The sequence below is a fragment of the Phyllobates terribilis genome, unplaced genomic scaffold (genome assembly GCF_046119375.1).
Source record: "Phyllobates terribilis strain yellow unplaced genomic scaffold, ASM4611937v1 Scaffold_12__6_contigs__length_324123572, whole genome shotgun sequence".
Classification (NCBI taxonomy): domain Eukaryota; kingdom Metazoa; phylum Chordata; class Amphibia; order Anura; family Dendrobatidae; genus Phyllobates; species Phyllobates terribilis.
The window spans coordinates 50920707-50934328 of NW_027362772.1; the positions used below are offsets into that span (position 1 = coordinate 50920707).

Here is a 13622-nt window from a genome sequence, read left to right on the forward strand (position 1 = left end):
TGACCTGAATATTGACGGCCTTGTTGCAGCTGGTACTCCACAACTGCTCTTTTCTGCTCACAAATCCTTAGCAACATGTGGAGGGTCGAGTTCCAATGTGTGAGGACATCACTCACCAGTCGTTGTGCCGGAAGCTGCAAACGCTGCTGCAACACAGCAAGGGCAGTGGAAGCTGTAGCTGACTTCCAAAAATGAGCTGACAGGCGGCGTACTTTCACGAGCAACTCGGGGTATGATTTAAGAAACTGCTGAACCACGAGGTTAAGCACTTGAGCCATGCATGTTACGTGTGTGATCTCGCCTCACTTCAGAGCCGCCACCAGGTTACGGCCATTGTCACACATGACCATGCCTGGATGTAGGTTCAGCGGTCTCAGCCACAGATCTGCCTGCTCTTTCACAGCTGTTCACAACTCACAAGCAGTGTGAGGTTTATCACCTAAGCTTATGAGTTTCAGCACAGCCTGTTGCCGCTTGGCAGAGGCAGTACTGCAGTGCTTCCAACTTGTAACTGATGTGGTGATATCTGAGATGGAGGCTGAACATGAGGTGGAGGAGGATGATGCGCAGAAGCTGTACACTGTGGGGGCAACTCTGACTGACATAGGGCCCGCAATCCTCAGTGTGGGGAGTATGTGTTCTGTCCCAAGGTCCGACTGGGTCACGGCTTCCACTATGTTTACCCAGTGTACCGTCAGGGAGATGTACAGTCCCTGGCCACAAGCACTTGTCCACATGTCCTTTGTCAGGTGGACTCTCCCAGTAACTGCGTTGTTGAGGGCACGGCAGATGTTTTGGGACACGTGCTTGTGTAGTGCGGGGATGGCACACCGGGCAAAATAGTGTCGGCTGGGGACTGAGTACCGAGGGACGGCCACCGCCATAAGGTTGTGGAAGGATTCCATCTTCACCAGCCTAAAAGGCAGCATTTCCAACGCAAGCAGTCGTGAAATGTGCGAATGTAAGACTGTGGCCTGTGGGGGGTTAGCTGCGAATTTCCGCTTTCGTTCAAAGGTGTGGGATATGGACAATTTAACGCTGCGGTGGGACGTGGACGTGGACGTTGGTGCTGTTTCTTGAGAAACTGCCATAACAAGTGAAGACTGAGAGGAGGGGACATCTTTACAAGCAGTATGGACAGGGGATTGCCTTGCACACACAACAGTGGCTTCTATTGCACGCACAACAGCGGAAGAAGCAGTGGTGACACCCGCTGACACTGGTTGTGGACCCTGGAGTTCGCCCCACAAAGTCGGGTGCTTTGCTGCCATGTGCCTGATCATGCTGGTGGTGGTCAGGCTGGTAGATTTGTCACCCCTGCTGATGCTGGCATGGCAGGTGGTACAAATGGCCTTTTTGGGGTTATCAGCAAAGTCTTTAAAAAAATTCCAAACTCTGGAAGACCTACCGCTTGTACTGGCAACGTCCCTCGTGTTGGTGTTACGGGGAACGGTTGGCTGCCTTCTGTCTGCGGCCACCTCACTGCTTCTTCCTACCTGTTGGGGTACTCTGTCCCCCTCCCCCTGTGTGCTGCTGGCCTCACGCTGCATGTCCTCCTGCCATGTTGGGTCAGTTACTAGATCATCCACCACCTCCCCTCTTCCACTTGCGCACCACGATCCTGCTCCTCACTACCTGGAATTGTGTCTCGTCATCGTCCACCTCTTGTGACAAATTGCCATCGTCGACTTCCTGTGGCCGAGGCTGTTGAAATATTTGAGCATCGCTACATGGGATCTCCTCTTCCACCACTTCAAGCGGAGCTGGTGATAGGCACAAATATGGCAATGGACAAGAGAACAGCTCTTCAGAGTGTCCAAGTGTGGGATCAGTTGCTGTCTGACGACACTCGGCATTGTCGGAGAAAGGAGCATCAGGGTGAGGAGGAGTATGCGGTCGAGACTCACGGCTACTAACCTTTGACCCTGTGGAAGACAGACCGGAGGTGGTGGTGCTCAGGTAACTGGAAGTATTATCTGCTATCCAATTAATAACCTGCTTACACTGATCAATTCGCAATACTGGTGTTGTTCTGTGCTTCCCTAGTAATTCGGTCAAGAAGTGGGAGCGAGAAGATGTGGCTGTTGGTTGTGGCACATTTTCACCTTGACCACGGCCCCGTCCTCTACACGCACCATCACCAGAACGTCCACTTCCACGTCCCTTGCCACGCGGCTTGCCCATTGTAAAGGAAGTAAAATAGCTCTCACTCGCACTATCAATGGAAAAAGGGTAAGAAAAAGGAGATTAGAACCGTGGAAGAGGAAAACCACAGTTCTATTTCTCTGGCCTACACCCGACTCATTTAAACAATCAGAACAATCACGGATAAACATTTACTGTTTTTCTTTACGGAAAAAATACCAAAATCTGAATAATAGAGATTTTTTACCGTGGAGTGGCAAAACCACAGTTATTGTTTACTGGGGTAAACCATACAATTTTAAAAATATATATTTGCGGAAAAACAGTGAGCGACACACTCAAACTGTTTTTTTTTAGATACAAAAGGCCCAAAACTGGATACTACAGAGATTTGACCCGTGGAACTGCAAAACCACACTGGGATTTGTCGGGCCTACAACAGACTATTTTCAACAGATATATTTTTGTGTCAGAACAGTCAGGAGACACTGCTGGTTTATTTGAAGGCAAAAAAGCGAAAATCAGGATAATAGAGATTTTTTACCGTGGAACAGCAAAACCACAGTTTAATTTACTGGTGTATACCAGACTTTTTTAAATATCTAGATTTGCGGCTGAACAGAGAGCGACACACTCATTTTTTTTTTTTTAGATACAAAAGGCCCAAAACTGGATACTACAGAGATTTGACCCATGGAACTGCAAAATCACACTGGGATTTGTCGGGCCTACAACAGACTATTTTCAACAGATATATTTTTGTGTCAGAACAGTCAGCAGACACTACTGGTTTTTTTGAAGGCAAAAAATGCAAAAAGCAGGACAATAGAGATTTTTTACCGTGGAACAGCAAAGCCACAGTTTTAATTTACTGGTGTATACCAGACTTTTTTAAATATATAGATTTGCGGCTGAACAGTGAGCGACACACTCAAACTGTTTTTTTAGGTGCAAAAGGCCCAAAACTGGATACTACAGAGGTTTGACCCGTGGAACTGCAAAACCACACCTCTGTTTCTGTGGCCTATACCTGACTCTTTTCAACAGATATATTTGAGTCTGAAAAATCAGAGACACACTTTTTTTTTCTGGGGGGGGGACACCAATAGGTTAATAAGACGGGTATTTGTACAGTGTGAACGAGGGAAAAAAAAAGAGGATTTAGATGAAAAAAAAGGATTTTTTCTGGCCCCCGAGACCTGGAGCTAAGTCCAGCAATTTCAGAAACAGGAGCACACAGGACTGTAATGCAGCGTTTGCTGGTATAACCACTGCGTCTCCTATACAGCCTGCCTGCCTGCCTGATATCTGGGATGGATATTAGTCCTGAGAAGGCCTTTTTGTTTGTTCTGGCAGCCTTTACAGACCCTACACTAACTATTTCGCAGGAAAAATCTCTCCCTAGCTGTCCCTACACTGCCTAATCCGGAGCGACTGTGTCCAAGATGGCGGCGCCCGGTTTTAAATACTCGAGGTGACGCTGTGCGGCCAGCAAATCACTGTAATGTCCACAAACAACATGGCTGCGGCATTACAGTGACTGGCTGCATGTTCATTGGCTCTGTAAAGAGCGCCAAACATGCAGGGCGGAGACCTGAGCTCCCGCCCGAGTAACCCGGAAATTCTCGGTGCTCGCCGAACATCCCATGTAGCATGATGCTCGGGCGAGTACCGAGCAGTGTCGAGCATGCTCGCTCAACACTACTGGTTACCCATTCACCACAGAATACAATACAAACTCATCTCTCTCACACACCATGGTGTCCACAGTTCTGCGCCGCCCTCATTTCTGTCTATCACCCCTCCCGTGCCATCCGTTCTGCAGCTGACCTAAGAGTAACATCCTCCTTAATCCGAACCTCACACCTCCGTTTCCAAAACTTCTCTCGTGGCGCGCCAGTTTTCTGGAATGCACTACTCCAATCGATCCGAATGATATCTAGCCACCATGTCTTCAAACACGCTTTAAAAACACATCTGTTTAGACAAGCCTATCACCTCAACTCACCAACATAACTCTCCCCTGTTCCCTCCTAAATGTTAATCTTAATCTGCTCCTGACTATTCATCTGTCTCCACATCCTCCATGCACCCAATAGCACATGGTAACTGTTCTTAGACAGATACTGGCTGATGACCATGTTCTATCTATTGTGTCCCCCCCCCATTTCCATATAGATTGTAAGCTTGCGAGCAAGGCCCTCATTCCTCATGTACCTTTTGAAATGTGATCAATTGTATTGTCTATATTGTCTGTATATGTCCCTACTTAATTGTAGGGAATATGTTGGTGCTATATAAATAAAAAAATATTATTATTATTATTATTATTATTATTATTATTATTATTATTATTAAAGGAGAACTCACCACCTCTCGTGGCAGCCTGTTCCACTCATTGATCAACCTCACTGGCAAAAAGTTTTTTCTAATATCTAATCTGTATCTTCATAGAAATATGAGGAAATACTAAAAAATACACGAGTGTTTTTTTTTAATTTGCAAGAAAATTTATTTTGAATTTGAAGAGTATTTTTAACATATGCAGAAAGCAATGCATAGTTTCTTTTAATTTGATTAGTATTTTATAATAAATTTTAACATATGCAGAAAGCAATGCATAGTTTCATTTGATTTTCATCTGTATGTTCTGTCTCTCGAAGAGCACTTAGGACTTATTAGATATTATGTTTTCCACAGGGCAAGTCAGGCTTTCAACTTCTCCCACTGAGGTCCCAAGTAGTATTTTATATCCAATATCACAGGCTCCTTTTGTGGCGCAGCCTGCGAAAGCATATTTCTTCTCCACATCATCTAAATGCAAAAGAACAAAAGTAAGGTAAAGAGATGCAAATTAACATTTCTACACAGTTTTGTAACAGCTAAATCCACATGTCTGTATCCTCGAACAGGGCTTTTGTTGCATATTCTTCTAGAAAAAGTGGATGCCAAATAACATGGTGACCATTATGGCCAATGTAAGGGTTGAGTTTCTTCGAATGGGAATTAGAATTCTCACGAGGTACGTACTGGAAAACCCATGTCTGTTTTCCCCTGTGATGGTGCTGTAGGGAAAACAAACACTTACTAACAGATATCCCCACAAATTATAACTGACCTCTGTTAATTCTGGCAAGGTGACACTTTGTGATGAGATTCTAAGAGGTTTGAAAATGAGTCCACCACTATATCCACCTGCATTATTAAGAATTTATGACACTTGAACTTAATTGTTATGTACTTATCTGTCTATGACTTTGTTGGCTGAGAAGAGTTATCACCTTGTTAACATTAATCCTGTTGGGGTGAAAAGTCTACTTTATTACCTACCCAAGATCTGTATATTTCAGGCTGTTGTCTATTGTGAGATTTTGAGAACTTGTAAGACTTTTCCTCTTCTTGATTAAAGCAACTGTTTTTTACAGCACTGGAGTGTTGCTACTGATTTTAGGTCCCTGACTCTAGTCTTATACTTACCCACCGCAGTCTTCACCTTTTATTGGTGTCACTTTGGTTCCATGGAGCCATCTTGTGAACGCAACTTCTGACTGACCCAAAGTCAGAGGTAATGATCACAAGTGCTCAATATAAGACTGGAGAACCAGAACAAGGCTCTCATAGACTTACATTGAAAAGTGACCTCCAGCTTGCTCCTTATATAAACACTGGAGCAATCCGGCAGGTCACAATTTCCTTAAGACTCACTGGAGTGGTGCTGATAGAAGGTGAAGAGTTCAGCAGGTAAGTATAAGACTAGGGTCAGGGATCTTAGATTAAAAGCACCACTCCAGCGTTGCAATAGAAAAAAGCTGGAGTGGCGCTTAACGTTGTTTTTGAACAGTCTTCTATATACCCTTTCTTTCCTTTCACAATCCCTAAAAGGAAAACCACTTGACCACCCATGGAAATTGCATGCTATATTCTTAAAGGGTCACATACATTTCCCCATGACTTGTTAGTTGTTACGGACTCCTCCAACAAGTACTGATTGACCGAAGCAGAATATTCTGCTAATGAACGGTGATGGATATGTATGTCATGGAGTGAATCAGGGTATATGGAGCTTGGCGAGGAGATGAGTCTGCTATACATAGTTAACCAACATTTTTTAAGAGCAGCAATCGACATTAGCCCTGATCGCTGTTGTTAACAGCTTAAATGCTGTTGTAAATCATTGAAAAAGACATTTAAGTTCTCCATGTTATGCGCAGGAGTTAATCTACTCATTAGTGACTTGCACTGGTCCAGCAAATGTGCTGTCACAAATGCACTTAGTGAAAGCCATCACTGCTAAGCAAGTTCTAAGGGCTGGAATATTCTTCACCCACTCCCAATATGGAAGGGGGTTTTACAGAGCCCTTCCCACATTGCTGCCATGTGGTAGTTGGTGTCTGGTGACAATGTTAGAGTAGATACCAGAGTACATCCTAAACTAGCAGCATTAAATCAAATGAAAACCAAGAAAGCCAAAAGGGAACCCAAAAACAAAAGCTAATTAAAAAGAACTAGAAAAACCATAAGCAACTGCTGAGAAGCAACCTGAACTTCACCAGGAAGAACTCACCCCACCACTACCCATGGGAACTGAATAAACTGCACTGGACTGGATAGGGGAAGGCTTTAAATAGCCAGTTCAATGCTAAAGATAAAAATCAGGGGATACATTCCTCCCAGCCATGGCCAGGGAGCACCTTCCTGCTCATCTGAAAAGCAGGGGGCACACATCCCCACCATTGGCTTACAGCAGACAAGTTAGAGTCCTGGCAACCCGGAAGACACAGCGTCACATGTCTCCCGGGCCACGAAACAAGTGGGAAGCATAACATCCCACATTAATGCATCACTCACCACTTCCACACATGAGAAACCACCATGTGTAGTCACGAGAGCCAAGTGTGCGATAACATCGCTCCCAGCACATACAGACAGGCAGGGAAGTCTGGAAACCAAAGGAAGACGATTGTGTCCACTGAAGGTGTTCCTAAAACTGCAATCCTGCACGGGAGTCCATTTATTGTGCCCATCGGCACCCTAGCATCATGGTCTTAGGGCCCAATGGGTTGTCATTGTAGCCATGAGTCAGCTGAAGGCATCCATTCCCGCCATATTGGTTCTCCTGTGACTGGGCTTCATAACAGACCCTGATTTTTACTATATACTGCAAAACTCCAATATTTAATACATAGTGTAAGCAATCAGATGTTCACCAATTCAATTCTACTAGGGGGACTGAAAAGTAAAAAAATATTGTTCCAAAATATTTAAAATTTTGAAAAACATGAACAATTTAATCCCTTCCCTTTTCTAGAATAAAATATATGAAGTGGTGCTACAAATTTTAGATCCCTGAACCTAGTCTTATACGTACCCACCGCTGTCTTCATCTTTTATTGGCGTCACTACTGTTGTGCTGCGCCATCTTGTGATTGCAACTTCTGATTGACCGGAAGTCAGAGGTCATGGTCACAAGAGCTCATTCGAAGTCTTCAGAGCTAGAACAAGGCTCTCATAGACTCATGTTGAAAAGTGACCTCCAGCTCGCTCCTTATGCAAACACTGAAGTGAGCCAGCAGAACACAACCTGCTGTAGACCAACCGGAGTGGTGCTGAAGGTGAAGAGGGCATCCGGTAAGTATGAGAATAGGTCAGGGACCTTAGATTAAAAGCATCTCTCCAGGACTGCAATTAAAAAAATGCTGGAGTGATGCTTAAAAGTTGTTTCTGAACAGTCTCCTATATACTCTTTCTTTCCCTTTACCATCTCTAAAAGTGGAACCACTGGAACACGCATGGAAATGTAATGCTATATTCTGGGCAGGGCAGAGAGAAGTATGCCTACACAGGAGCGTGATGGAGGACACTGTGTAGATGACATAGGATTCATCATCCAAATGAAGAAAGAAGGATGATGGTGATAATAAGAAGAGAGGAGGCAACGGATCAAGAACAGTGACGCCCATCGGACTGGACCATGCTGTAGGTAATTATAATACAAGCTCTTTTTTTGTGTTATGCAGAGCAGATTGGTGAAATATATACAACATTCTACAATGTTATATATGAGGGTTTACAGGTGTTGGCTCAACTTTTTATTGAAAAAAATGGTGACAGGTTCCCTTTAAAAAAGTCCCTAAAAGAAAAGCCATTCTATAAAAATAGTCATGATAGTCATCAGTTGATTTTCTCAGTGGCTCTGAGGTTAAAGGGTTTGTCTATGATGAAACAACTCTGTTAAACAGCACAAGTCCACAAGTCCTCTATTAATGTCGGAGATAATGAAAAAGAGACTCTATCTGTCACACGTAAATTATCAGCCAACCAAATAATTATACAGCAAGACATTTTGTAAAAAAATAAAATTCTCAAATAGATAACAGTGTTACCTGGACGGGTTGCATCTCCACTAAACTGAATGCAATCTCCCTGATTACAAGTGCAGGCAACAGACCCATACTTCTCACAATTGTAGCTTCCCTCCACGAAACATGACTTGCAATAGAGTCCATTTTTTGTGGTATTCAGTGGTGGCACTAGAAGATCATAAGAGAAAAGGAACATTATAAATAGTTATGTCTTTTTAGACAGTAATGGGTTCTGCAAATCCTGATATCTACTTGCTGCTACATTCAGATTTTAAAATACACATTATATGACATATGTTGGTGGTTTTATTTTACATACATTTAATTGTACCGGAATTGCAGTCATCAGTGTCACAGCAATCATTGTAAAATTGCATCTGGAAATCACCCGTTTCCAAAAGTATAGGTTGGTTGCACACTGTCCTTAAATTGAAACATCCTCTGTGGGCAGTGGGTCTCTTATCTCCATCTAAAAGAAGTAAGAATATAGAGATATTATCAAGCCTGAATGTTTCTAGTAGTGTTCTCAACTGTATTCTGTTCATAAGGAAATTACAGTGGGGGAAAAAAGTATTTAGTCAGCCACCAATTGTGCAAGTTCTCCCACTTAAAAAGATGAGAGAGGCCTGTAATTGACATCATAGGTAGACCTCAACTATGAGAAACAAAATGAGAAAACAAATCCTGAAAATCACATTGTCTGATTTGGAAAGAATTTTTTTTTCAAACTTTGGTGGAAAATAAGTATTTGGTCAATTACAAACAAGCAAGATTTCTGTCTCTCACCCACCTGTAACTTCTTCTTTAAGAGGCTCCTCTGTCCTCCACTCATTACCTGTAGTACTGGCACCTGTTTGAACTTGTTATCAGTATAAAAGACACCTGTCCGAAAACCTCAGTCACACTCCTAATTCCACTATGGTGAAGACCAAAGAGCTGTCGAAGGACACCAGAAACAAAATTGTAGTCCTGCACCAGCCTGGGAATACTGAATCTGCAATAGGCAAGCAGCTTGGTGGGAAGAAACCAACTGTAGGAGCAATAATTAGAAAATGGAAGACATACAAGACCACTGATAATCTCCCTTTATCTGGGGCTGCACACAAGATCTCACCCCATGGGGTCAAAATGATCTCAAGAATGGTGAGCAAAAATCCCAGAACAACACGGGGGGACCTAGTGAATGACATGCAGAGAGCTTGGACCAATGTTACACAGGCTACCATCAGTAACACACTACGCCGCCAGAAGAGATGAGCGGTGTTCGACTCGAACTGTTCGCCAATCTCAAATTCGAGCTGTTTTGGGCGGTGTTCGAGTCGTTCGGCGAACACGAACGATTTGAAAAAAATTCGGCTGTTCGAGGTTATGTTCGATAACTGTTCGTGCACCAAAATCATAACTGGATTTTTTCTCAGTAATGCTGAAAATTAATGTTAATACGCAGTTTGAGTGTACAGCGGGGCGGGGGGAGGGGCAGGGGATGGATCTCTGCAGAAATAATGAAGATCTCCATTTTTTTTTCTCTTTCCCGCATTTACAGTGGGGAGGTGCAATCTGTCAGCCTATCAGCAGCGCACATATGGCACCCCAGGGGTCTGGTTACCGCAGTAATAGAAATATTATGTCTGAGAGCAAGTGGGAGGTTTCTCTGGTCAGGAGCCCTTAAGCATGCAACACTTCCTGCCCAGACCTGGGAGGGGAGGAATCTGCCCTTATAAACTGGGTCTGGGGCGGGATTAGAGAGTTGAGTCAGAGCCTGGAGACAGTTCCAGACACAGGGAGAGAAACAGCAGGAGCTCTGTAGGAGCCAGGAGCTGAAGACCAGGGGCTGGAGCTGAGCAGAGCTCGCCCTGGCAGAAGAATCCAAGTACCGGACACCGGAGTCCGAGGCTGTGGGGACGTATATTCACCCAGCAGCAGAAACCAGCCGGCAGGGGATTCCAGGTCCTCTGGCCATAGAAGCCCGGAGGCTCAGTCACAAAGAAGGGACCAGCACCGCCATCGAGGAGCGGAGGCTATCAGAAGGCCCCAAGTCACCAGCCATATGGGTGAGCAACACACGGTATACTCAGGGACGTGGGCTACTTCCACTCGCTTACAGCAAGGTAGCCAGGAAGAGTGCAGATAGACGGGGAGGCCTACAACTCCACCTGGCCAGGGGAACTCCTGCTTGCTCGCAGACTGACAAGGCCCCTTATGCTAGCCAGTACTCCCGGGAGGGTCTGCCTTAATATCATCAGTAAAGACCGTGAACTGCACTGCAAAGATTCTGAGTCGTTCCTGCTTTCTCACCGCATACAGCACTACTAGTACTGGGACGCCCGTGCACCATCACTCCCATCATCCACATTCCCTGCCCTGAGGCCATACTCTTCCCGTGGGGAGTTATCCCATCTTTTGCTGCGCACCCCACACCGGCCTCAGTGGACTGCCTCGCAGCGGCGATATACCCTGACCGCAATCCACGGGTGGCGTAGTCGGACATTAAACCACAAAAACCATATAAAGACTGACACTGGTTTGACCACCCTGAGCCACGGGACTGGGTCGCCGCCACGGAGACTACAACCCCCAGAGACCCGGCTCCGGGTATCCCGCACACGTGCACACACGGCCCAGGGGGTGCGTCACACACACGGAGCGTACTGCTTTTTTTCACACAAGCAAGGGCATGAGTCATTGGCAGTGTATGTCACATGTCCTTGCCCTATAAGACCCAGCCATTTTCCCCATCGCCACCATTTTCTCACTGCTGCAGCTGCGTGTTAGACGGCACCGCTGTTGCTGTGTGCGCTATACTTTGTTAATTTCAAGCCAATTTTCGCACAAATCTACAGATAGCTTGGGAGTAGGGAATAGTTGTGATTGCAGTCCTTTTAAGGACTAGGTTACATAATTTCCTACGACATTTATCAGGCAGGTCTGTGCTCTTAAATAGATAGGTTGGGAGTAAAGACTAATTGTAATTGCTGTACTTTTCAGGGCTAGGTTACATCAGTTCCTATCACTTTTATCAGGCAGGTCTGTGCTCTTAAATAGATAGGTTGGGAGTAAAGACTAATTGTAATTGCAGTCCTTTTGAGGGCTAGGTTACATCAGTTCCTATCACTTTTTGCCAGCCAGGTCTGTGCCAGTGCTGTGCAAGTTTTTTTCACAGCATTTGGCAAAATCTAGCAAAGCAAATCCTTTTTGTCCTCTTGCAGTGTGTGTTAGTCAGTGGAGAAGCCTATCTGTGTTGCAAGCTACACCACCTGTGTATAGAATACAAATTTTTTTACTGCACCTAGTGAAGTAAAACCTTTTGGGCATAGCATCATTCTATTAGTCCATCTATATTAACCTCCATCAGGTTGCAAATTCAATATAATTTTTTTCTGCATTGAGCTCTGAAAAAATATTTCGGCTTCTAGTAGTGTGTGGGACTTGTTCTAGTAGTCCATCTATACTAACCTCCATCAGGTTGCAAATTCAATATAATTTTTTTCTGAATCTAGCTCTGAAAAAATATTTCGGCTTCTAGCAGTGTGTCGGACTTGTTCTATTAGTCCATCTATACTAACCTCCATCAGGTTGCAAATTCAATATAATTTTTTTCTGCATCCAGCTCTGAAAAAATATTTTGGCTTCTAGCAGTGTGTGGGACTTGTTCTATTAGTCCATCTATACTAACCTCCATCAGGTTGCAAATTCAATATAATTTTTTTCTGCATGTAGCTCTGAAAAACTATTTCGGCTTGCAGCAGTGTGTGGGACTTGTTCTATTAGTCCATCTATACTAACCTCCATCAGGTTGCAAATTCAATATAATTTTTTTCTGCATGTAGCTCTGAAAAACTATTTCGGCTTGTAGCAGTTTGTGGGACTTGTCCTATTAGTACATCTATACTAACCTCCATCAGGTTGCAAATTCAATATAATTTTTTTCGGCATCTAGCTCTGAAAAACTATTTCGGCTTGTAGCAGTGTGTGGGACTTGTTCTGTTAGTCCATCTATACTAACCTCCAGCAGGTTGCAAATTCAAAATAATTTTTATTTGCATCTAACCCAGCCAATACTTTTGGGCTAATACTACAGTTTGGCCACTCAGCTCTGCTCGGTTCCCATCCATTGTTTTTTGTGCAAACAACTCCAGAGTTGTGAATTAGTTAACCACCAAAATGAGTGGAAAAAGGCCTGCTGCTGGTGTAAAGGGGAATAGGCGTGTTGGGAAGGGAAAAAAAGTTGTGCCCGTGGGGTAGGTGTTAAAGCAACAGTAACATCTGCAGAAGAAAGACCATCTTCCAGCCAAACTAAGATGTCTACTTCTTTTAGCGGACAATGTGATAAGATCCCTTTCTTACGGCCACGCCAATCGCTACAAATTCCAGATGAGGCACAAAAACAGCAGGTGCTTCAAAGGATATCAAGTGCTCCTTTAAGTGGGCTCTCCTCCACCTCAACTTCAACATCACAAATACTCCAGTCCTCAGAGGTGTCATCCCAATCGCACTTGCTTCCTCACAGCTCGCAAGTCTCCAGCTGCCCGTCTGAGTATGGGGTAGAACAGATGGTTGAGTCTGCAGAGCTGTTTACTCATACTATAGCCTGGGAATCAGAGGTCGGCTCCAGAGCTTCTGTGAATCCAGATAAGGAAATGATCTGCACTGATGCCCAGAATCTTTATGAGTCGGATCCAGGACCAGACGCAGAAGGTTCTGACCATAATTTAGACCCTCGTTCCCAAACTGTAACTCCTGTTGGTGGAGACAATGAGGAAGACGATGATGAGACTCAAATACCTGATTGGAGCGACAACTTTAGTTTTGTGTCAGGGCAGGAAGAGGTTGGCTCTGAGAACGACGGGTGTGATAACACACAGGGTGATGATGACGAGGTTGGAGATCCCACTTACTGTCAACCCACAGTCAGCCAAGAGATGAGGTCAGCAGAGGAGGTGGAGGAGGATGCTAGTGACGATGAGGTCAGGTTCCGCCTTCCTGGACAGAGACGTAGTACTGGAAGCACGTCAACAACAGCATCCTCAAACACAACTCTGCCTCTGACCACAAGTCGTGGTGGCTCTTCAGGACGCATGGGTGCTAAGCCTTGCATAGCATGGGCATTTTTTCAGA

At 44.5% G+C, this 13622-nt stretch overlaps 1 protein-coding gene across 1 annotated transcript in view; it reads right to left on the reverse strand.

Annotated features, from left to right (window-relative positions):
- Window positions 1–4632: 4632 nt before the first annotated feature.
- The window catches only part of LOC141173046 (phospholipase A2 inhibitor and Ly6/PLAUR domain-containing protein-like), a 49752-nt gene continuing 40762 nt past the window's right edge, over window positions 4633–13622 (reverse strand). The window contains exons 3-5 of the mRNA XM_073657679.1: window positions 8827–8976; window positions 8529–8675; window positions 4633–4959 (exon numbers count right to left, since the gene is read on the reverse strand). Coding sequence (XP_073513780.1) covers window positions 4814–4959; window positions 8529–8675; window positions 8827–8976 — 443 coding nt within the window. The 3' untranslated portion in view covers window positions 4633–4813. The remainder of the gene's footprint in view (window positions 4960–8528; window positions 8676–8826; window positions 8977–13622) is intronic.